Below are 26040 nucleotides of genomic sequence, written 5' to 3'. Positions count from 1 at the left end.
GTACCCTGCACGTCCTCGGTCATTAAGGGGTTAACTAGGTACAATAGTTAAACTACCTAGCTAAAATAAAGACAAATTTACCTATAAAATAAAATCTAACCTAAGTTACACTAACACCTAACATTACACTATAATTAAATTAATTCCCAAAATTAAATACAATTAAATACAATTAAATAAAAAAAAATTAAATAAAAAAAAATTGGAACAGCCAATAGAATGCAAGCTCAATCCTATTGGCTGATTGGATCAGCCAATAGGATTGAACTTCAATCCTATTGGCTGATTGCATCAGCCAATAGGATTTTTCCTACCTTAATTCCGATTGGCTGATAGAATTCTATTAGCCAATCAAAATTGAAGGTACGCCATCTTGGATGATGTCACTTAAAGTAACCTTCATTCTTCAGTCGCCGTGGAAAGAAGAGGATGCTCCGCGTCGGATGTCTTGAAGATGGACCGCTCCACGTCAGATGGATCAAGATAGAAGATGCCGTCTGGATGAAGACTTCTGCCCGTCTGGAGAACCACTTTGCCCGGCTTGAAGAAACCGGGCGAAGTGGTCCTCCAGAAAAAGACTACTCCCGGCTTCGTTGAGGACTTCAGACCGGTTGGATGAAGACTTCTCCCGGTAAGGTGATCTTCAAGGGGTTAGTGTTAGGTTTTTTTAAGGGGGTATTGGGTGGGTTTTAGAGTAGGGTTGGTTGTGTGGGTGGTGGGTTTTAATGTTGGGGGGGATTTGTAATTTTTTTACAGGTAAAAGAGCTGATTATATTAGGGCAATGTCCCGCAAAAGGCCCTTTTAAGGACTATTTGTAATGTAGTGTAGGGTAGGGCTTTTTTTATTTTGGGGGGCTTTTTTATTTTGTTAGGGGGATTAGATTAGGTGTAATTAGTATAAAAATCTTGTAATTTGTTTATTCTTTTCTGTAATTTAGTGGGGTTTTTTTGTACTTTAGCTAATTTTATTTAATTGTATTTAATTGTTTTTAATTTAGGGAATTAATTTAATTATAGTGTAGTGTTAGGTGTTAGTGTAACTTAGGTTAGGTTTTATTTTACAGGTAAATTTGTATTTATTTTAGCTAGGTAGTTTATTAAATAGTTAATAACTTTTTAGTAACTATTCTATCTAGTTAAAATAAATACAAACTTGCCTGTAAAATAAAAATAAACCCTAAGATGGCTACAATGTAACTATTAGTTATATTGTAGATAGCTTAGTGTTTATTTTACAGGTAAGTATTTAGTTTTAAATAGGAATAATTTAGTTAATGATAGTAGTTTTATTTAGATTTATTTAAATTATATTTAAGTTAGGGGGGTTAGGGTTAGACTTAGGTTTAGGGGTTAATAACTTTATTATAGTGGCGGCGATGTTGGGGGCGGCAGATTAGGGGTTAATACATGTAGGTAGGTTGCGGCGACATTTGGGGTGGCAGATTAAGGGTTAATAAATATAATGTAGGTGTCGGCAATGTTGGGGGCAGCAGATTAGGGGTTCATAAGTATAATGTAGGTGGCAGCGGTGTCCGGAGCAGCAGATTAGGAGTTAATAATATAATGTAGGTGTCGGCTATGTCAGGGGCAGCAGATTAGGGGTTAATAAGTGTAAGATTAGGGGTATTTAGACTCGGGGTTCATGTTAGGGTGTTAGGTGTAGACATAACTTTTATTTCCCCATAGGAATCAATGGGACTGCGTTAGGAGCTAAACGCTGCTTTGTTGCAGGTGTTAGACTTTTTTTCAGCCGTCTCTCCCCGTTGATACCTATGGGGAAATCGTGCACGAGCACGTTTCACCAGGTCACCGCTAGCGTAAGCAGCGCTGGTTTTGGAGTGAGATGTGGAGCAAAATTTTGCTCAACGCTCACTCCTTGTCTTTTAACGCCGGGTTTGTAAATACTCGTAATACCAGCGCTGTCTGTAAGTGAGCGGTGAGCATAAACTGCTCGTTAGCACCGCATAGCCTCTAACGCAAAATTCGTAATCTAGCTGAATGTTTCTAAATATTTCAAAATTAAAAGCAATGAACAATGTTAGCCACTAGATGGTGATATAAGACTGTATCCCTGTAACTTGTCTGTATATACTTTTTTATAATTTACCTGGCCTATACATAGGTACAGGTGAGTGTGTATCATATGCATGATTAAGGCCGGTTAGGCCAAAACATTGCATGATGTCTTTTAAATATTCTAAATATACAAAAAATAACAGCACTACTAAGATGAAAAGAAAGAATATATCATCTAATATAAAAAAAACGGGTGCACGAGTAAAGTATCGCCTACATACCCACAAATACAAAATAATAAAAAATACTCAGCACACCAAGATGCATAAAAAGATAATAGTAATATTTAATGCTAGCGTAAATATCAATCGATCATAACAGCAATGGTACCATCAAAAATATACACAAAACACAAATATGATGTGAGGTCCCTAACCTATCCTCATTCAAACTTGCATACAGCATACACGTGCAGAATGTCACGCTCACTGAGTGTTACTCCACAGGAAGTATCAGCAAGTATTACCTCTGTTTACTACATGAACTGTGACATTTCAAGCCTGCATATTGTATATGTGAATTTGTGCAGATGACTTATAATCTTGTACTATGACATGAACTGTGATATATAGAGGTGGTTAGTACATTGCTTATGATATATGTTTCAGTAGTTTTTGCACCATACACTAACTTGACATAGAGGATAATATACAGTCTTGTGACATGGTCACTAGTTCAACGGACTGCGAAGTTAAATTTATGGGATAGGTCTCTGTTATACATCTCACCATAAAGGGGCGTGAGACCTAGGAGGAGAGGAGTTCCCTAGATATTTGGTAGTTTCACATGGTTTCTGTACAACTGGGCAGTGAACTGTTGTTATGAGCTACAATCAAGCTTGACATATCATTACAATCTATGTGGATTACAAAATATCCTTTTTGAGCCCTTTTGTTACTTATTCACACTTTGAACTGTGAACATTCTGGAAAAGATGCCTCTACTGTGTTTCTCCTTAGGGAATCCTAAGGGGAATTGTTGTGTGTGCGGGTGTATGCTGTATGCAAGTTTAAAATGAGGATAGGTTAGGGACCTCAAATCATATTTGTGTTTTGTGTATATTTTTGATGGTATTTATACCATTGCTGTTATGATCGATTGACATTTACGCTAGCATTAAATATTACTATTATTTTTTGATGCATCTCGATGTGCTGAGTATTTTTTATTATTTTGTCTTTTAAATATGTTTAATAAAGAAGAAACATTTTATTAAGAATTGAGGTGGTGCTGTGGAACTAATTCTCTTCACATTTGGAAGTGAGGGGAGGCAGTGACCCCTTTTCTACATGCAACCTACACTTAAAGTAAACATTTACAATTTAGCCTATATTTGTCAGGGTACCAGGAATCAAACAGAGACATGAAATGCTAAAATAATCGCACCTTTCTTGAATAGTAACAAAAATCCTATGACAAGCCAAGAGTCAAAGCCAAAGCTGGTAGTCAAACGAGCAGGGTAAGGAGCCAAAGTGAGTAGTCAGACGAGCCGGGGTCAGGAACACAAAGATCAGCAGAGTTAGGAACAAGTAGGAATGGGCGAATGTGTAAATTTTCGAATTTCGAATGTAGAACGAATGTTATTACCGAAATTCGAATTCTAAATACGAATGTCGATAAGAACGAATATTCTTAAAAATTCGAAAATCGAATGTTATTTACAGTTTTCGAATGTCACTTTCAAATTCGAATGTTTATAATTATATCGAATGTCCACATTCGAAATTTCAAATTTAACATTCTATTTAACAAATACTATTCAGAAGTTCAATAGTTCATGTGGTAGGGCGGGAATCTAGTAAATTGATACATAATAGATACAAATATATCATTTCGAATGTTTCCATATAGAATATTGCATAATTCGAATATTACATTTAAAGAAAGCATTAGAAATACTATTACAAACATATAAATTCAAATTTTTCGAATTCGAATATAAATTCAAATTTTTCGAATTCGAATATTGCATAATTCGAATATTACATTTAAAGAAAAAGCATTAGAAATACTATTACAATCTATATTCAAATTTTTCTGGTGCAATGATAAATGGCGAGAGCGTATGCTATCTGCATTTATCAATGTGCAGCGGACATGAACTGCAATATCGGATCATGTCCGCTTGCACAATGATAATTTGGCCCCATAATCTGTAAACTCCATTGAATTGGTCAGTATTGCTTCAGACTTGAAAAGGAAGGAATACTTCCGAAAGCTGATCAACTTATAAATGTATGGTTAGTCCAATAAAAAATTATCATTGTTCAATGCAATACTCTTGTTATTTTGTTGTGTATATATATATATTTATATATATATATATATATATATATATACATATATATATATTGTATATATATACATATATATATATATATATATATATATATATATATATATATATACATATATATATATATATATATATATATATATACATACACACAAGAGGTAACAGGATGCTCAAGCTCAAAATCTCTTTCCGTGGTGTTTCTTCAAGAACCAGGGTAGTATAGGGTAGTGAATTTCCAGGTGCTCCAGGAGAAGGCCCCTGTAAGTTCTGAATGGAGGTAGGAAACTTTTTAGTCCTGGCACTTCTGTAGAGATCACACATTCAAATTAAAAAAATAGTAAAAAAGGTTTATTGAATCCACTGGTTTAAAGTATAAGCAGGGTATCACTTGATCACTGATATTGGTGTACAAGTGCTTACCCAGCATGAAACATGTCTGATGATGTTGAGGGGTTTGGTTACCCCACTATTGTCTTGTTTTTAAGCACAGGTGTACCCTTTTATGCTTTTAACCAGTGGATTTAATAAACCTTTTTTACTTTTATATTTGAATATGTGATCTCTACAGAAGTGCCATTACTACAGAGTTTCATATATATATATAACACACAGAGAAAGTCTAGCACTCACTTTCAAGCTCTCAGCTAAGATTTAAAAGCAAAAATGGAAAGGTTAGTTACCGCATCTGGCCAAATGGGACAAGCCCAGGTACCACAACAAGGTCCTTTCCAATACCTGGGACCCTAAAACAGCCACACAATGCAATACCTCAAATGCAAACAAACTGGGAACAAGGGAAGGGTGCACAAGCTTATGTAATCACCCTAGACCTCTACAAAACATAGAAGGGGACTGCACTCTCATACCGGACCGGGTACACATCCCCTGACCCTGCAACAAGCTCAGCCCTGGGTGCTCACGGGCACTCACAGGAAGCTGTGCTGTCCCCAGAGTCACAGGCAGTTAACCCCAGACAGGTCTGGGTGAAAAAATCATAGGGCAAATTAGAAAACAAATTAATACAACACACAGAGAAAGTCCAGCACTCACTTACAAGCTGTCAGCTAAGATTTAAAAGCAAAAATGGAAAGGTTAGTTACCACTAGTGATGTTGCGAACCTAAAATTTTCGAACTTCCGGTATTGTTTGCAAACCCGCAAACCGCCATTGAATTCAATAGGCAGGCGAACTTTAAAACCTACAAGGACTCTTTCTGGCCACAATAGTGATGGAAAAGTTGTTTCAAGGGTACTAACACCTGGACTGTCGCATGCTGGAGGGGGATCCCTGGCAAAACTCCCATGGAAAATTACATAGTTTATGCAGAGTCTGTTTTTAAGCCATAATGGGCCTAAATCAACTAACATTCCCAAAGTGGCTGTCTCAAAACATCCCGGACAGAAGATAGATTGATAGATAGGATAGATAGATAGATATACATAGATTGATAGTTAGATAGAATCGATAGAAGAGAAATAGATAGATTTGTTAGATATATAATTACCCTAATAAAGTCTAATAATTAAACATGCGTTCTTGGACCCAACTAGGTTGTGTTAAGTAGTACTGTTCTTCGCACTTTCAGCCCTGTAACTCCCCCTATTGGTGGAGGTCTATATGGCGGTTATGATTACCCTGACAAAGTATAACAACAAGACACGTGGTCTGGGACCCATGGTAATTTTTTTGTGTTAAGTAAAACTTTTCTTATCACTTGAATCCCTCTTACCCCCCCTTTTGTTGGAGCTCTATATGGCCTGCATGATTAGCCTGACAAAGTATAATAATAAAACATCTGGTCTTGGACCTATGGTAATTAGGTTGTGTTTAAGTATTACTATTCTTATAAATGTAATCCCTGTTACTCCCCCTATCAAGGGAGGTCTATACGGCCTGCATGATTACCCTGACAAAGTATAACATCAAGACACACAGTGTTGGACCCATGATAACTAGCTTGTGTTAATTAGTACTTTTCTTAGCACTTTAATCCCTGTTCCCCCCCCTATCGGGGGTGTTCTATATGGCCTGCCTGATTACCCTGAAAAAATATAATAATAAGACATGCGGTCTGGTACCCATTTTAACTAGGTTGTGTTTTAAGTACTACCATTCTTAGCACTTTAATCTCTGTAACTCCCCCTATTTGGTGAGGTCTATATGGCCTGGATGATTACCCATACAAAATATAATAATAAGACATCTGCATCTGCTCTTGGTCTGCGACCCATGGTAACTATGTTGTGTTAATTAGTAATGTCCTTCGCATTTTAATAGCTGTTACTCATACTCACCCTATCGGTGGAGGTCTATATGGCCTGCATGATTACCCTTACAACATTTAATAACCAAACATATGCTCTGGGACCCATGGTAAGTAGGTTGTGTTAAGTAGTACTGTTTTTTGCAGTTTAATACCTGTTACAACACCAAATGGTGGCAGGTCTATCTGGCCTTCATGATTAGCTGCACCCAAACCCAAAAAAAAGGCGAGTGGTCTTAGACTAACACCCATGACTAACTCGGTTGTTTCAATTAGTACTATTCTTAGCACTTTCATCCCTGTTACGGGCGGTCTACATGGCCATCATGATTAGCCGAACAAAATACTATAATCCAACCTTTGATCAGTCTTCATAGGCCCTTCATTGTCTGTATTTTGATAGTACAGTTCTTATTATTTTTATAGCTGATACAACACCGAATGGTGGCAGCTCTATATGGCCTGCATGATTAGCCGCACCCAAAGCCAAAAAAAAGCCAAGCGGTCTTGCACTAACACCCATGGCTAACTCTGTTGTTTCAAGTTCTACTATTCTTAGCTCTTTCATCTCATCCCTGTTACTTCTAGGACTCTCAGTGGTGGTGGTCTACATGGCCATCATAATTACCCTCACCAAAATATAACAACAATACGTGCGTGCAGGGAACCATGGTAACCTTACTTCCTTTCGCAAAATCGAGTATAACAGTTGCAGGCAGAGGTTCTGACCCTGCATTATGGCTGCACCTCTCCCTAAAAGAGGCATGCGTTACAGAGTCTGTGGGCATGTATGCAAAGAGCTGGCCTGCCTAAAAAGAGGAGCAAGGCTGTACAGGTTGTTCTCCTTCAGCCGTTTTATACGCTGTCCCACGGCCACGACCCTCAACAACCACAACAGAATGAAACACCACATATGCCATCCTTTTGAACAACAGAGTACAGGTATGGCATTGATTTTAGTTACACGGCGATATTTATTATGAACCGTGAAATTGAAAACAAAAACATGATTGGACACCCAGTACAGTACAGGTCGTTCTCCTTCGGCCTTTTTAGAATAGTGTTCCGGACCCCCAAAAAAAACAACAGCAGGAAAGAGGACATATGGTATCCTTTTGAACAATAGATGACAGGTAAGGCATAGATTTTAGAAAGCCATAGATAATTTTTTTGCAACTGTGAAATAAAAAAAAACATTGATTGGACACCCAGCACACTTCTTTATCCTTAGGCCTTTTTATAAGAGGCTCCCGGAGCCTCAACTGAAACAACAGCATGAAAGAGGACATATGGCATCCTTGTGAACAATTGATTACAGTTAAGGCATTGATTTTAGAATCCCAGAGATCATTTATATGACCCGGGAAATAGAAAAAAACATTGATTGGACACCCAGTACACTTCTTTATCCTTAGGCCTTTTTATAAGAGGCTCCTGGAGCCTCAACAGAAAAAACATTATGAAAGAGGACATATGTCATCCTTTTGAATAATAGATTACAGGAAAGGCATTGATTTTAGAAACCCAGAGATCATTAGTTGCAACCGGGAAATAGAAAAAAAACATTGATTAGACACCCAGTACACTTATTTATTCTTAGGCCTTTTTAATAAGAGGGTCCCGGAGCCTCAACCGAAACAACAGCATGAAAGAGGACATATGTCATCCTTTTGAATAATAGATTACAGGAAAGGCATTGATTTTAGAAACCCACAGATCATTATTTGCCACCGGGAAATAGAAAAAAAACATTGATTAGACACCCAGTACACTTATTTATCCTCAGGCCTTTTTAATAAGAGGGTCCCGGAGCCTCAACCGAAACAACAGCATGAAAGAGGACATATGTCATCCTTTTGAATAATAGATTACAGGAAAGACATTGATTTTAGAATCCCAGAGATCATTTATATGACCCGGGAAATTGAAAAAAAACATTGATTAGACACCCAGTACACTTATTTATTCTTAGGCCTTTTTAATAAGAGGGTCCCGGAACCTCAACCGAAACAACAGCATGAAAGAGGACATATGTCATCCTTTAGAATAATAGATTACAGGAAAGGCATTGATTTTAGAATCCCAGAGATCATTTATATGACCCGGGAAATAGAAAAAAAAATTGATTAGACACCCAGTACACTTATTTATCCTCAGGCCTTTTTAATAAGAGGGTCCCAGAGCCTCAACCGAAACAACAGCATGAAAGAGGACATATGTCATCCTTTTGAATAATAGATTACATGAAAGGCATTGATTTTAGAAACCCACAGATCATTATTTGCAACCGGGAAATAGAAAAAAAAATGTTTAGACACCCAGTACACTTATTTATCCTTAGGCCTTTTTTTAGCAGAGGCTTCAGGACCCTCAACAAAACCAGCAGCAGGAAAGAGGACATATGGCATCCTTTTGAAAATTAGATTACAGGAAAGGCATTGATTTTAGAAACCCACAGATCATTATTTGCAACCGGGAATTTGAATCAAACAAATGATTCGATGGACACCCAGTACACTTCTTTCTCCTTCGGCCTTTTTATAAGTGGGTCCAGGACCCTCAAAAAAAAACACCAGCAGGAAAGAGGACGTATGGCATCCTTTTGAACAATAGAGTACAGGTACAGCATTGATTTTACAAACCCAGAGATAATTTTGGTCAAATGTGAAATAGAAAAAAAAATTGAGTGGACACCCAGTACACCTCTTTCTCCTTAGGCCTTTTTATAAGAGGGTCCAGGACCCTCAAACAAAATACCAGCAGGAAAGAGAACATATGGCATCCTTTTGAACAATAGAGTACTGGTACGGCATTGATTTTAGAAACCCACAGATAATTGTTTGGAAAAGTGAAATAGCCCCAAAAACCATGCTTGGACTCCCACTCCGGGTCGTTCTCCTTCAGCTTTTTTATAAGAGGGTCCAGCACCCTCAACAGAAACAACTGCAGGAAACACCACCACATATGCCATCCTTTTGCACAAGCGAGTACAGGTATGGCATCCATTTTAGAAACCCAGAGATAATTGAGAGGAATCAGGAACATTTTTCTAAAAATTTGATGGGGCACCCATTACAGGTTGTTCTCCTTCAGCCTTTTTATACCATGGGCCACGACCCGCAACAGGCACAACAGCATGAAACACCACATATGCCACCCTTTTGCACAATAGAGTACAGGTATGGCATAGATGGAACACAGAGATAATTTAGAGCAACCAAGAGACGGATAAAGATGCTTGGTCGGTCCTCCTCCTTCAAATTTGTGGCATTTTGCGTTCAATTTAATGGTCCACCAGATATGAGTGGTTTGCTAAGTTGTACAATTCGTAACAGTTTAATCACTAGTGTTATGTGCCTTATTTTTTTTATTTGAGTTTTGTACCCACAGAGCTGCAGCAGAGGCCAGAAAAATTAGGAATGTACAAATGACTGAAAAAATTGGGTATTGTTGTAGCAACTGCTGTAGCAGCGGCCAGAAAAATTAATGTTTGTAAAACATTTATAAAGTGCCCTAAAAGCTTGTGGCTTGAACACTAGTTGTTGGCGGATAAGTCAAGCAAGTCCTCCGGCTTTATAACAAAAAAAAGGCCAGCCTGTGTACCAGTTGTAGCCCAAGCCAGCTCATCTCATCATCAGGCCTTTTTTATTCAAATGTATCGCCCAATGTCAGTCCCTTCGGGATCCAGCCCTCATTCATTTTTATAAAAGTGAGATAGTCAAGGTTTTTTTGACCTAGGCGACTTCTCTTCTCAGTGACAAAACCTCCTGCTGCACTGAAAGTCCTTTCGGACAGGACACTTGAAGCGGGGCAGGCCAGAAGTTCCATTGCAAATTGGGATAGCTAAGGGTACAAGTCCAGCCTGCACACCCAGTAGTCAAGGGGTCCATCGCTCCTGAGAGTGTCGAGATCCGCAGTTAAAGCTAGGTAGTCTGCTACCTGTCGGTTGAGTCTTTCTCTAAGGCTGGATCCCGAAAGGCTCTGATGGTGCATGGGAGTTAAAAAGGTACGCATGTCCTCCATCAACAAGACGTCAGGAAAGCGTCCGGTCCTTGGGGTCGTGGGAGGAGGAGGATTAATTTCATCTCTTCCCCTGTTACATTCCCGTGGTGCTGTGACATCACCCTTATTCGCTGTGTAAAGCATAGTTTTTAATTTATTATGAAAATGCTCCATCCTTTCCGACTTGCGGGAATTTGGTAACATTTCAGGCACTTTATGCTTATACCGGGGGTCGAGAAGCGTGGACACCCAGTACAGGTCGTTCTCCTTCAGCTTTTTTATACGAGGGTCCCTCAACAGGCACGACAGCATGAAAGAACCCATTTGAACAAGGTTGGATGCCGAGCTAATCATGTCCCGTTCCTCCTCCTGACTAATCTCACTGATGGTATCTTCTTCCCCCCAGCCACGTACAACACCACGGGTACCAGAGAGGTGACAACAACGAGCACCCTGGGATGCCTGTTGTGCTCGGTCTACTTCCTCCTCCTCCTCCTCAAAGCCACATTACTCCTCTGACTCCTCTTCCTCACAATCCTCTTCCTGCGTTGCCGCAGGTCCAGCAAGCAATGCTGATTCGGCTGTTTGTGGGGGTGATGGACACCACAACTCTCCCACTTCCTCTTCACGCTCATCTACTGCCTGATCCAGCACTCTTCGCAGGGCACGCTCTAGGAAGAAAACAAATGGTATGATGTCGCTGATGGTGCCTTTGGTGCGACTGACAAGGTTTGTCACCTCCTCAAAAGGACGCATGAGCCTACAGGCATTGCGCATGAGCGTCCAGTAATTTGGAAAAAATATCCCCAGCTCCCCAGAGGCTGGCCTAGCACCCTGGTCATACAAATACTCATTAACAGCTTTTTCTTGTTGGAGCAGGCGGTCAAACATTAGGAGTGTTGAATTCCACCGTGTCGGGCTGTCGCAAATCAAGCGCCTCACTGGCAGGTTGTTTCGACGCTGGATATTGGACAAGTGCGCCATGGCCGTGTAGGAACGCCTGAAATGGCCACACACCTTCCTGGACTGCTTCAGGACATCCTGTAAGCCTGGGTACTTATGGACAAATTGTTGTACAATTAGATTACACACATGTGCCATGCACGGCACATGTGTCAACTTGCCCAATTTCAATGCCGCCACCAAATTACTTTCATTGTCAGAAACAACCTTGCCAATCTCCAGTTGGTGCGGAGTCAGCCACTGATCCACCTGTGCGTTCAGGGCGGTCAGGAGTGCTGGTGCGGTGTGACTCTCCGCTTTCAGGCAAGTCAACCCCAAGACGGTGTGACACTGCCGTACCCGGATTGTAGCATAGTACCTGGGGAGCTGGGGGGGTGCCATAGATGTGGAGCAAGACGCAGAAGTTGAAGAGGACTCTGCCGAGGAAGAGATTATGGAAGAGGATGGAGTAGGAGGAGTAGAGGAGGAAGCAGCAGGCCTGTCTGCAAGTTGTGGCGGTGTCACCAACTCTTCTGCAGAGCCACGCATTCCATGCTTGTCAGAAGTCAGCAGGTTTACCCAATGTGCAGTGTAGGTGATATACCTGCCCTGACCATGCTTTGCAGACCAGCTATCCGTGGTCATATGGACCCTTGCCCCAACTCTGTGTGCCAGACATGCCATAACTTCCTTTCTCACAACAGAGTACAGGTTTGGGATTGCCTTTTGTGAAAAGAAATTTCTGCCAGGTACCTTCCACTGCGGTGTCCCAATAGATACAAATTTTTTGAAAGCATCAGACTCCACCAGCTTGTATGGTAAAAGCTGGCGGGCTAAGAGTTCAGACAAGCCAGCTGTCAGACGCCGGGCAAGGGGGTGACTTTGAGAAATTGGCTTCTTACGCTCAAACATGTCCTTGACAGACACCTGACTGTGGGCAGATGACCAGGAACTGCTACGTAAGAGAGACTGAGTGGAGGATGGTTGAGAGGGGGCAAGGAGGACAGCACTGGTTGACGTGGCTGAAGATGCTGGAGCAGGAGGAGGAGGGCGGCTTTCACTTTGTGTGCTGCTTCTACTCATGTGTTCTTCCCATCGGCCTTTGTGATGGGAGACCATGTGCCTAAGCAAAGCAGTTGTACCTAGGTGGCTGTTGGACTTCCCACGACTCAGTTTCTTTTGGCACAAGTTGCAAATGGCATCACTGTTGTCAGAGGCAGACACACAAAAAAAATGCCACACTGCTGAGCTCTGAGATGACGGCATTCTGGTGGTGGCAACAGCATGCGTTGATGGGCGTCGACGTGCTGTCTGGCTGACCCCTGGTGACGATGCATGCTGTCTGACTGTGCCACTAGCTCCTTGAGACGACCTCCCCATGCTTCCAAATCGTCTCCTCCTCCTCCTCTCTGTCTCCCCATCTGAACTTTCCCCCTCTTCTTCTTCTCTTCTAGCAGGCACCCACGTGACATCCACCGACACATCATCATCAACCGCTTCACTTGTATCTGAAACATCAAGAAAGGAAGCAGCAGCGGGTACAACATCATCATCATCATCACACCGTACCTCCATGTCGGTAATGCTGCCTGACTGAGACTGATCACTATTATCTACATCCTCTGTCAATGATGGTTGCGCATCACTCATTTCTTCAAAATGATGTGTCAATAACTCCTGTGACAGATCAAGTGAAGCGGCTGTGGTGCTAGTGTTGGTTGTGGTGACAGGCAGGGGAGTGTCACTGGTCACTTGAGACCTGCCCAAAGCACAGCTGGACGTAGATGGTGCGTCAAGGTTAGGAGGACTAGCAGCGGAAGCTGAAGAAGATTGGGTGTCCTGTGTTAGCCATTCAACTAGGTCCTCCTCAGAAGTTTTTGCGTCCCCCCTGGCACCCGGCGTCTGAACAATGTGCATATTTGTAGGGTCTAAAGGAATCACAGCACCACGACCACGACCACGGAACCTGCGGGGTGGCCTGCCTCTGCCTGTCATTTTTTTTTAAATGGACACTAACAATACTATTACACCAATTGAGTGGTGGCACTGTGAAAGTGGGCACAGTATACGCTGTGAGACTGACAACAACAAAAAAGACAGATGTTTTAAAAATCACAAATTGTTAATTTTTTAAAATATTACAAGTACTGTGACAACAAATATGATTGTTTGGCACTAGTTGGCAAATGGGCCTGTCTGGCACACACGCTGGGAGAAAGGAAACTGCAATTCAATGGCACTTGGAGACTGAAGAATCACAGTCAAAACAGTTATGATTAACAGAAATTCCAATCCTGTTACAATAAATATGATTGGTGGCACTAATTGGCTAGTTGGGACTGGCACACAGGCTGGCAGGCAGTAGAAAAGTGCAATTCAATGGCACGAGCAAACTGAGGATTAAGATCAACAATTTTTTAATTTTAATTAGTAACTATACTGTGACATTAATTATGATTGGTGTAAATAGTTGGCAAGACGACCTGGCACAAAAGGCTGGCAGGCAGGAGGTAGATGCAATTCAAGGACACTAGGAGACTGATTACTGACAGTCAAAACAGTGATGATTGACAATTTTTGCAATACTGTTAAAAGAAATATGATTGCTGGCAATAATTGGCTAGGTGGGCCTAGCACACAGCAGGCTGCAAGGCAGGAGGAAAGTGCAATTCAATGGCACCAGCAAACTGTGGATTCACAACAACTATTACCAAAAATTTAAAATTTTAATTATTAAGAATACTGTCACAACAAATATGATTGGTGTAAATATTTTTCAAGTAGGCCTGGCACACAGGCTTGGAAGGCAGTAGAAAAGTGCAATTCTAGGGCACGAGCAAACTGAGGATTAAGATCATCAACAATCAAGAATTTTTTAATTTTAATTAGTAACTATACTGTGACAAAAAATTATGATTGGTGTAAATAGTTGGCAAGACGGCCTGGCACAAAAGGCTGGCAGGCAGGAGGTAGATGCAATTCAAGGACACTAGGAGACTGATTACTGACAGTCAAAACAGTGATGATTGACAATTTTTGCAATACTGTTAAAAGAAATATGATTTCTGGCAACAATTGGCTAGGTGGGCCTGGCTCACAGCAGGCTGCAAGGCAGGAGGAAAGTGCAATTCAATGGCACCAGCAAACTGAAGATTCACAACAACTATTACCAAAAATTTTAATTTTTAATTATTAAGAATACTGTCACAACAAATATGATTGGTGTAAATATTTTTCAAGTAGGCCTGGCACACAGGCTTGGAAGGCAGTAGAAAAGTGCAATTCTAGGGCACGAGCAAACTGAGGATTAAGATCATCGACAATCAAGAATTTTTTAATTAGTAACTATACTGTGACAAAAAATTATGATTGGTGTAAATAGTTGGCAAGACGGCCTGGCACAAAAGGCTGGCAGGCAGGAGGTAGATGCAATTCAAGGACACTAGGAGACTGATTACTGACAGTCAAAACAGTGATGATTGACAATTTTTGCAATACTGTTAAAAGAAATATGATTGCTGGCAATAATTGGCTAGGTGGGCCTGGCTCACAGCAGGCTGCAAGGCAGGAGGAAAGTGCAATTCAATGGCACCAGCAAACTGAGGATTCACAACAACTATTACCAAAAATTTTAATTTTTAATTATTAAGAATACTGTCACAACAAATATGATTGGTGTAAATATTTTTCAAGTAGGCCTGGCACAAAGGCTTGGAAGGCAGTAGAAAAGTGCAATTCTAGGGCACGAGCAAACTGAGGATTAAGATCAACAATCAAGAATTTTTTAATTTTAATTAGTAACTATACTGTGACAACAATTATGATTGGTGTAAATAGTTGGCAAGACGGCCTGGCACAAAAGGCTGGCAGGCAGGAGGTAAATGCAATTCAAGGACACTAGGAGACTGATTACTGACAGTCAAAACAGTGATGATTGACAATTTTTGCAATACTGTTAAAAGAAATATGATTGCTGGCAATATTTACACCAATATTTACACCACAGTATTCTTAGTAAGAATACTGTCACAACAAATATGATTGGTGTAAATATTTTTCAAGTAGGCCTGGCACACAGGCTTGGAAGGCAGTAGAAAAGTGCAATTCTAGGGCACGAGCAAACTGAGGATTAAGATCAACAATCAAAATTTTTTTAATTTTAATTAGTAACTATACTGTCTGTGACAACAATTATGATTGGTGTAAATAGTTGGCTAGACGGCCTGGCACAAAAGGCTGGCAGTGGCAGGCAGGAGGTAAATGCAATTCAATGACACTAGGAGACTGAATATTTGCAGTCCAAAAAATTATGATTTTTATTTTTTTATATACTGTTACAAGAATTATGATTGGTGCCACTAATTGGCTAGTTGGGCCTGGCACACAGGCTGGCAGATATGAGTCGTGGATGGTAGGTAGGACAGCAATTTAACACAGTATGCTGTGTAAGTGACAAAAACACCGGCCTGATAGAAAATTAAGTTAGATTACACTAGCAAAATATTTTAAAATTTTAGATTTTAATATTAAAATTATGTTAAGAAGTGCAATGCACATATGACTCTATGAGTGGTCGCACTGGCTGGCTGCTACGTAGGGCAGCAATTAACAACAGTATGCTGTGTAAGTCAGATAGACAGTTAGACACAGGCCTGATAGAAAATAAAATTAGATTACACTAGCATAATGATTTAAAGACTTTTTTGGGGGAATTTAAAGAAAAAGGTTAAGCACATACATATGAGTCGTGGCTGATAGCCTTGGAAGGGCAGCTATTAAAAACAGTAGGCTCTGTAAGTCAGATACACACACGCCTGATAGAAAATACTATTAGATTACACTAGAAAAATGATTTAAATTATTTTTTGGGGGGGGAATTAAAAAAAGGTTAAACACATATGAGTCGTGGCTCATAGACTAGGGAGGGCACCAAGTAAACACAGTAGGCTCTGTATGTCAGCAAAACACACAGGCCGGATAGAAAATTATATTAGATTACACTATCAAACAAATTTAAACTTTTTTTTTTTTATATTAAAATTAAGGTGAAGAAGAATAGATATGAGTGCTGGGTGGCTGCCTGGCACAGACCAATTAACCAAAAGACTGAAAAAAAATGAGGTATATTAATGCTGAGTGAGCCTGACAGACACAGGCCTGATAGTAAATGTAATTAGATTACACTAGCAAAATATTTTTTATTTTTTTTTTAAATTTAAAATAATGTTATAAACGGATATTAACACTGGTGGCTGCTGGCTGGCACAGAGCAATGAACCAGAGTATATGCTGTGTGACACTGGCCTGATAGAAAATGAAAAAAAATTACACTAGCAAAATAATTAAATTTTTTGGTTAGTTAAATTTAAACTAATGTTGTTAGGGAGATATCAGTGGTGTCAGTAATCACAGCATATGCTGTGAGCCTTAAACACACAGCCTGAAAGCCAGGCAAATGCTAATAAAAAAAAACGGAAAAAAAAAAAAAAAAAACGGCACGAAATATAGCCCTAAAAAGAGCTTTTTTGGGGTGTTGTGCTTGCAGCAGAGATGAGTGGAGTCCTTCCGGACTGTAAATACATTAGTCTAGCTATGTTTTTCCTATTAATGTCAGGAGCAAAAACACAACACCTCCTCTCATTAAGAAAGCAAGGTCGTTATGAGTCTAAAATGGCGGATTCCGAGTAGCTGGGAGGGTCTGTGAGGGAGTGTCTGATGTTGATTGGCTCTAATGTGTCAGGCGGCTGTGACATAAAGGGTCAAAGTTTCCTCAATGATGACACATAGGGGCGGATCAAACATCGCCATGTGTTCGCCCACAAACGCGAATGCGAACAAGCTATGTTCGCTGTGAACCTTCGCGGGCGAACAGTTCTGGACATCACTAGTTACCACATCTGGCCAAATGGGACAAGCCCAGGTACCACGTCAAGGTCCTTTCCAATACCTAGGACCTCTGTGTAATGTAATGTAATGTAAGTGATGACTTAACTATATATTTAATATATATACATATGGGCTTTTATTGCAATGATATAATTTTGAATAATTTTTTGATGTTTGAAAAAGTGTTGAACCTGCAAAGGTTTAATTTACTGAGGTTCACTATGGCTACAATTTTGGCGTAATTTCTCACTGGGGGGGGGGGGGGGGGCTTACACAGTTTAAATTGCCACTTGTGATTTGTGTTTGTTTGTCTGAGGAAGGGGAGTGTGTCCCTGAAACATCACGCTTGAGATAATAAAACTCACTTGCTAAAAGCAGAGAGTGCCTCCTTTTGTTCTCTATATTTAACCGTTGGCACCCTGGCAGCTGAAAATTGAGGTGAGAGTGCTCTCTTCTGAACATTATATATATATGTAGACACACATGGTTTATTACTTGATATTCATATTAACCACATATACAAATAGAAAAAACACTTACATTGGGGTGTTTCTGGAACACAGTTATCAGTGCTACAACAAGATGTGGCAGTTTGTATTGTCATATCTTTACTCCTGATATCTCCCTTTAAGTCACATACACTTGCCGGGGCACAAAACCTAAAAAATGATGCAGTGGAATAGCCACCTAAAGGCAATGCAGAAAAAAAAGGCATTCTTATTAAACTGCAGAGATACAGATAAATATATTTGTACAAAAATTTTACATTTTATATATTTTGCTTTTATATTTATATTGAGAATTAAGTAACTTATTATCTATTGCTCAGAATAATACAAACATTGGTTCATTCAAGATCTTAACATACCTGCAGTGGAAAGTGCATATAAAGTTCCACATTTGTAGTTAGCTGGACAATTTACAGTTACGCCTATACAGGATGAACTAGAGCTCTCACATATTGCACAAGAGAGAGAATAACCTGAAAAATAAACAGAAAATTGTTGTTAAGTTAGTTAAATTCATAATATTACTGTATGTTATATGAGAAGAAATAAAATGTTGATTGTATAAAAAGTATAATAAATGCTTAAAAGGGCATTAATTCCAATATTTTACCTTCATGATTCAGATAAGGTATACACTTTTAAACAATTTTCCATTTTACTTCTGGTATCAAATTTGATTTATTCTATCTGTATCCTTTGTTAAAATGCATACCTAAGTAGTCTCAAGAGCAGCAGTGGACTACTGTGAGCTAGCTGCTCATTGGTGGTTGAACATACAGTACATGCCTCTTGGCAATGTCAATGTGTTCAGCTAGCTCACAGTCAGCAAAGGATACAGTGAGAATGAAGGAAATAGGATAATAGAAATAAGATGCTTAAGAGTGTATGCTTTATCGGAATACAGGAAAATTGGGTTCATTCCATTTTCATTGCATTCCTTTACCCATTTTACTGCTTTCCCATTTAAAACCCCTGTGTTAAAACAGATCTAAATCTAAAAAAAATGTAAATCAGTTACCCACTTGTATATTGTTTAAGCTTGTTCACTTTAAGTGAATACCCTTATTTAACAGGCTCATTCCAATTTGCTAAAACCTACCATCTAGAATGCAGAAAAGGTAATTATTTTGTGTATCATTTTGTATAGAAAACAATCGGCTAGATTACAAGTGTTGCGGTATGGCTATACCGCTGAAAAATTGGCCATTGCAAGTGGAATGGCCAGTAACGCATATTACGAGTCGCAGCGGGATAGCTATACCACAAGCATTTTAGCCTGTAATGCAACGTTTAAGCCGCTTTCAAAAAATTTACATTTGAGTGGGTGATTTTCTATAGCGCCATATTACAGGTTGTGCATTCAGGCTAAAAAGCTTGCGTTACAGCCTATACTGACACAATCCATTCCTCAATCTGAGAGCAGTAGTTATGGATTTTGTGTAACAAAAATGTTTCCCAAAACTCATAACTAAAATGTTACAAAGTACACTAACACCCATAAACTACTTATTAACCCCTAAAACGCCACCCTCCCGCATCGCAAACACTATATTAAACTTATTACACCTAATCTGCTCCCACCCACATTGCGACTATTAAATAAACCTATTAACCGCTAATCTGCCGCACCCGACATCTCTGACACTAAATAAACCTATTAACCCCCAAACCGCCAGCCCCCCACATCGCCAACACTATAATAAAGTATTAACCCCTAAACCTCCAGCCCCCCACATCGTAACTAATAAACTAAACCTATTAACCCCTAAACCGCCACCCCCCACACATTGCAAAACACTAAATTAAACTATTAACCCCTATACCTAACACCCCCTAACTTTAAATTAAAATTACAATATACCTATATTTAAATAAATAAAAACTTACCTGAGAAATTAAAAAAAACTAAAATTAAACTATAAATTACCTAACATTACTATTCTAATAAAATAAAAAAACTACCAATTAAAAAACCTAAATTACAAATTTAAAAAAACCTAACATTATGAAAAAATTTAAAACCTAAATTACAAATTTAAAAAAAAATAATCCTACAAAAAAATCTAAGATTACAAAAAATAATAAACACTAAAATTACGAAAAATAAAAAACTCTAACCTTAAAAAAAATAATAAATGAAATTAGCAAAAATGAAAACAATTACACCCAATCTAATAGCCCTATAAAAATGAAAAAGCCCCCCCCAAAAAAACACCCCCTAACCTACAATAAACTACCAATAGCCCTTAAAAGGGCCTTTTGTAGGGCATTGCCCTAAGTTAAACAGCTCTTTTACCTAGAAAAAAGTCCCCCCAACAGTAAAACTCACCACCCAACCAACCCCCCAAAATAAAAAGTCTAAAAAAAACCTAAGCTACCCATTGCCCCTAAAGGACCATTTGTATGGGCATTGCCCTTGAAAGGGCATTCAGCTCTTTTACTGTCCTTAAAAGGTTATTCAGCGCTTTTACTGCCCTTAAAATCCACCCCCCAAAAAAACAAACAAAAAAAGCAATATCCCCAGAATATCTACTCACGGTTCCTGAATTCCAGACATCCATCTCCATCCAGGCGGCGCAAAGTCTTCATCCAGGCAGTGAGAAGTCTTCATCCAGGCGGGGACATCTTCATCCATTGTGGGTGCATCTTCTATCTTCATCCTGGCGGCACAGAGCGGAGCTATCCTGGACGGCGATTACATCCTGCGCAGAGCATCCTCTTCATACGGTCACCTTGCATTCCTATTGGCTGATTTGAGTCTTCAAATTCAAATCAGCCAATAGGATGAGAGCTTCTGAAATCCTATTGGCTGTTCAAATCAACCAATAGAATTTCAGTAGCTCTCCTCCTATTGCCTGTTTTGTACAGCCAAAAGAATTTTAGAGACTCTCATCCTATTGGTTGATTTGAATTATAAGAATCAAATCAGCCAATAGGAATGCATGGTATGCCATTTTGAAACAGGTACCTTACATTCAACTTCAGTGTACGACTGTATGAAGAGGGCGCTCTGCGCAGGATATCATCGCCATCCAGGATAGTTCTGCTCTGTACTGCCGGGATGAAGATAAAAGACGCCTCCTCGATGGATGAAGATGTCGCCGCCTGGATGAAGACTTCTCACCACCTGGATGAAGACTTCTCACTGCCTGGATGGAGATGGATGTCCGGACTTCAGGAACCGTGAGTAGATATTCTGTGGTTAGTGTTATTTTTTTATTTTATTTTTTGGGGTGTTTTTTTTATAAGATTAGGTAGGGCTTTGGGCAGGTTAAAAGAGCTGAATGCCCTTTTAAGGGCAATGCCCATGCAAATGCCCCTTTAGAGGCAATGGGTAGCTTAATTTTTTTAGGTTGGTTAGGTGGTGGGTTTTACTGTTGGGGGGAATTTGTATTTTTTTCTAGGTAAAAGAGCTGTTTAACTTAGGGCAATGCCCTACAAAAGGCCCTTTTAAGGGCTCTTGGTAGTTTATTGTAGGTTAGGCTGTGTTTTTATTTTGGGGGGCTTTTTTATTTTTATAGGGCTATTAGGGGCATGATCTGATATACGGCGTAGTTTTCGGTGCAAGCGAGGGAACCCGCGCCGCCCGTAAATTCACCTTGCACATCGGGGTATTACATATACCCCGCCGGCAGTTCTTAAAGTGCCGTAAATCGGATATACTAGTGATGTCCAGAAATGAGAGTAACTACAAATTTCTGGAGTCGCCAGTGACTTACGGCACTTTAGAAACTGCCGGCGCCTAAGAAAACTAACTAAAATGTTAAATCTCCCGTAACTGTCTAACCTGCCTCCCAAAAATAAGCCCGACACATATACCCCTATAGCCGCAATCCCCCCTCTCACTCCTAATAATAAATGTATTAACCCCTAGACTGACAACCCCCCACAACGCAATAAGCCTAATTATTAACCCCTAAACCGCCATAGCCCACACCGCAATAAACCTATCCTAGTATTAACCCCTAAACCGCCATAGCCCACACCGCAATAAACTTATCCTAGTATTAACCCCTAAACCGCCGTAGCCCACATAGCCTATTAAATCTATTAACACCTAATCTGCCACCGCCAACGTCGCCGCCACTATAATAAAGTTATTAACCCCTAAACCTAAGTCTAACCTTAACCCTAACACCCCCCTAACTTAATTATTATTTAAATGAATCTAAATAATATTACTATTATTAACTAAATTATTCCTATTTAAAACTAAATACTTACCTATAAAATAAACCCTAAGATAGCTACAATATAATTAATAATTACATTGTAGCTATTTTAGGATTTATTTTTATTTTACAGGCAACTTTGTATTTATTTTAACTAGGTACAATAGCTATTAAATAGTTAATAACTATTTAATAGCTACCTAGTTAAAATAAGTACACAATTACCTGTAAAATAAATCCTAACCTAAGTTACAAATACACCTAACACTACACTATCAATAAATAAATTAAATTAATTAACTACAATTAGCTAAAATTAAATACAATTAAATTAAATAAACTATAGTACAAAAACAAACAAACACTAAATTACAGAAAATAAAAAAAATTACAAGAAGTTTAAACTAATTACACCTAATCTAAGCCCCCTAATAAAATAAAAAAGCCCCCCAAAATAATAAAATGCCCTACTCTATACTAAATTACAAATAGCCCTTAAAAGGGCTTTTTGCGGGGCATTGCCCCAAAGTAATCAGCTCTTTTACCTGTAAAAAAAAGACAATACCCCCCCAACATTACAACCTACCACCCACACACCCCTACTCTAAAACCCACCCAATCCCCCCTTAATAAAACCTAACACTACCCCCTTGAAGATCAGGCTACCTTGAGCCGTCTTCACCCAGCCGGGCACAAGTGGTCATCTGATCCGGGCAGAAGTCTTCATCCGATGGGGCAGAAGAGGACATCCAGACCGGTAGAAGTCTTCATCCTATCCGGGCAGAAGAGGACATCCGGACTGGCAGAAGGCTTCATCCAAGCGGCATCTTCTATCTTCTTCCATCTGACGAGGAGCGGCTCCATCTTGAAGACATCCGGCGTGGAGCATCCTTCCAGCACGACGGACTAATGACGAATGACGGTTCCTTTAAATGACGTCATCCAAGATGGCGTCCCTCGAATTCCGATTGGCTGATAGGATTCTATCAGCCAATTGGAATTAAGGTAGGAAAATCCGATTGGTTGATTTAATCAGCCAATCGGATTGAAGTTCAATCCGATTGGCTGATTGGATCAGCCAATAGAATTGACCTTGCATTCTATTGGCCAATAGGTTCCCAGCACCCAAGGAAAGTGTCCCTGCTCGCCAAAACACACCTAAGCACTCTAAGAAAGTGGCACCTGCTTACCATTAGGCACTGATGCACCCCAAAAATGTGGCCCCTCTTTGCCCAGCCACCCCAGGAAAATTGTCCCCTGCTGGCAAATAGGTGCCCAGGCACCGCAAGAAAGTAGTCCCTGGTTGCCAATAGGCACTCAGGCACCCCTGGAAAGAGGCCCCTGATCACCAATAGCCACACAGGCACCCCCTGGAATGTGTACCTGCTCGTCAATGGCTCCCAGGCATCTTAAAAAATAGGCTCCTGATCACCAATAAGTGCACAAGCACAATGGGAAAATGGTCCCTGCTTGTCAATAGGATTCCAGGCACCCCCAAAAAGTGACCCCCACTCGCCAAAACTCATCCAAGCACCCTTTGAAAGTAACCCCTGCTCACCATTAGGCAGCCGGGTACCCCAGGAATGAGGCCCCTGCTAGCCAATAGGCACCCAGATGTCCTGGAAAATTGTCCCTGCTTTTTTAATATGCGCACAGGCACCCTGAGGTAGCAACCCCTGCTCACTAATAGGCTCCCAGGCATTCCAAGAAAGTGGCCCCTGCTCAGCAAAACACACTAAAAAACCCTGGAAAAGTGGTTCCTGCTTGCTAAATAGGCTGCCAAGCACCCCAGAAAAATGTGCTCCTGCTTGCCAATAGGCACCTAGACACCCTAGGGAAGTGGCCCCTTGGTGAAGTGGCCCCTTCTTATCAAAATCTGCACCCTGAGAATGTATACCATGTAGATAAATTGAGAGAAGGGGGTAGAAACAAATTCTAAAGCAGAAAGACACCTATTAGATTTACCATTTGGACAGTATGCATCCTAAGTGGCCTAAACAGGCAGATATATTAGTCTGTATTTTTATGAGGCTACTAGGTAAAAACATTATTCTCTTGTTTGTGTTGGATCATGGGATATTCACGTAAGTGGTGCCAAATATTTCCATTAGCACAGTCTTTGAATACAAAATGTTATAAACATTTCAAAATTGAAAGCACTAAACAATGTTAGCCACTAAATAGTGATATAACACTGTATCCATGTAACTCTTCTATTCTGTATGTAATTATAACAAATTACCTGGCCTATATATAGTTACACGTGAATGTGTATCATATGCATGATTAAAGTGGCAGTATACACTAATTTTCATTTAACTGCATGACATAGAAACTAAAATAAGAATAATATGCATAGATACTGATATACAAATCCAGTATAAAACATTTTAAAAACTTACTTAGAAGCTCCCAGTTTAGCACTGTTGATTAGATTAGCCTGGGAAACCCACTTAATGGGCCTGAGAGCAGATCCTACCCCCTGCATTTGAGAAGACTCATTATACAAACAGAAACAGTTTTAAGTCTGTATAACATCAGTATACATCTAAAACTTCTTGGTTAGGAGTCTGAAAATCAGCACAGTGTTATATAAAAATAAGCAAAACTATATATTTTTACAAAAACATACCCAGATGGGCTATATACATGTTTTCCGAAACTAAAAAGTTACACAAAACACATAAAAAACACATTACCAAGTACAGTTACCTTCATAATAACACCATCTGATAACAATTATTTAAAAAAAATATTGCACAAAAAAAGGGCTCAAAGATATGAGATCTTGGGTGCTAAAAAAAAAAAAAAGCTGCCAAATGACTTTTAACATAGAAATACATAAAGATAAATTGCTAGCGATGTATTTGTATTTATATGTATACAGTATATATATGTTATTTATTATTTTATTATTATTATTATTATTTATAAAGTGCCAACAGATTCTGCAGCGCTGTCCATGAGTACACAGATAAAAGTACAGTACAATACAATATAAAATATACCAGACAAAGTTTAACAAACAAATACAGGTGGAATTGAGGGCCCTGTTCCTGTGGGAACTTACACTCTAGATGGGTAGGAGGGTAAGAAACAGGAGGTGGGGACTGCAAAGGTGGGAATGATGTTTGTGTGGAGTTAGATGAGGGCAGATATTAGGCAAGTGGAATTCATTTGTTACTGATTTGGAGATAAACTTTCCTGAACAGTGTTTAAAGGAGGAAAGGTTAGGGGAAAGTCTGACAGCTCAAGGAAATGCATTCCAGATGGTTGGTGCCGCACGAGAGAAGTCCTGTAGTCTAGCATGGGAGGAGGTGATAGTAGACGATGCAAGGAGCAGGTCATTGTTGTATCTTAGGGGGCATGCTGGAGTATATTCGTTGATGAGTGAGGACAGGTGGGGGGGGCTGTGTTGGTAAGGGCTTTTTAGGTCAGGGTGAGAATTTTGAATTTAATTCTGCTGTGAATGGGGAGCCAGTGAAGGGACTCGCAGAGAGGTGCGGCAGATACAGAGCATCGAGAGAGGTGGATTAGCCTAGCAGAGGCATTTAGGATGGATTGAAGAGGGGAGAGGAGGGAGAGAGGTAGGCCAGTTAATAGGTTATTACAGTAGTCAAGTTGGGAAATTACCAGTGAGTGGATTAGTTGTTTAGTAGTTTCAGCACTTAGAAATGGACAGATTTTAGAGCTATCGCGTAGGTGGTTGTGATAGGATGAAGAGAGCAATTGGATGTGGGGTATAAAGGACAGATTGGAGTCAAGTGTAACTCCTAGGCAGCGGACTTGGGGTGATGGGGAAATAGTGGTGTCACCAACAGTGATTGAAAAGTTAGAAACCGGGTAGAATTAGAGGGGGGGATTAGAAGGAGCTCAGTCTTGGACATGTTGATT

The 26040-nt window shown here is 39.8% G+C and overlaps 1 protein-coding gene across 1 annotated transcript in view; it reads right to left on the bottom strand.

Annotated features, from left to right (window-relative positions):
- The window catches only part of LOC128639095 (uncharacterized), a 246551-nt gene that overhangs the window by 165598 nt on the left and 54913 nt on the right, over positions 1–26040 (bottom strand). The window contains exons 2-3 of the mRNA XM_053691247.1: positions 18334–18447; positions 18006–18152 (exon numbers count right to left, since the gene is read on the bottom strand). Of these exons, the coding sequence (XP_053547222.1) occupies positions 18006–18152; positions 18334–18447 (261 nt within the window). The remainder of the gene's footprint in view (positions 1–18005; positions 18153–18333; positions 18448–26040) is intronic.

Source organism: Bombina bombina, chromosome 8 (assembly GCF_027579735.1).
Source record: "Bombina bombina isolate aBomBom1 chromosome 8, aBomBom1.pri, whole genome shotgun sequence".
Classification (NCBI taxonomy): Eukaryota; Metazoa; Chordata; class Amphibia; order Anura; family Bombinatoridae; genus Bombina; species Bombina bombina.
This window is presented reverse-complemented; position numbering and strand designations above follow the sequence as displayed.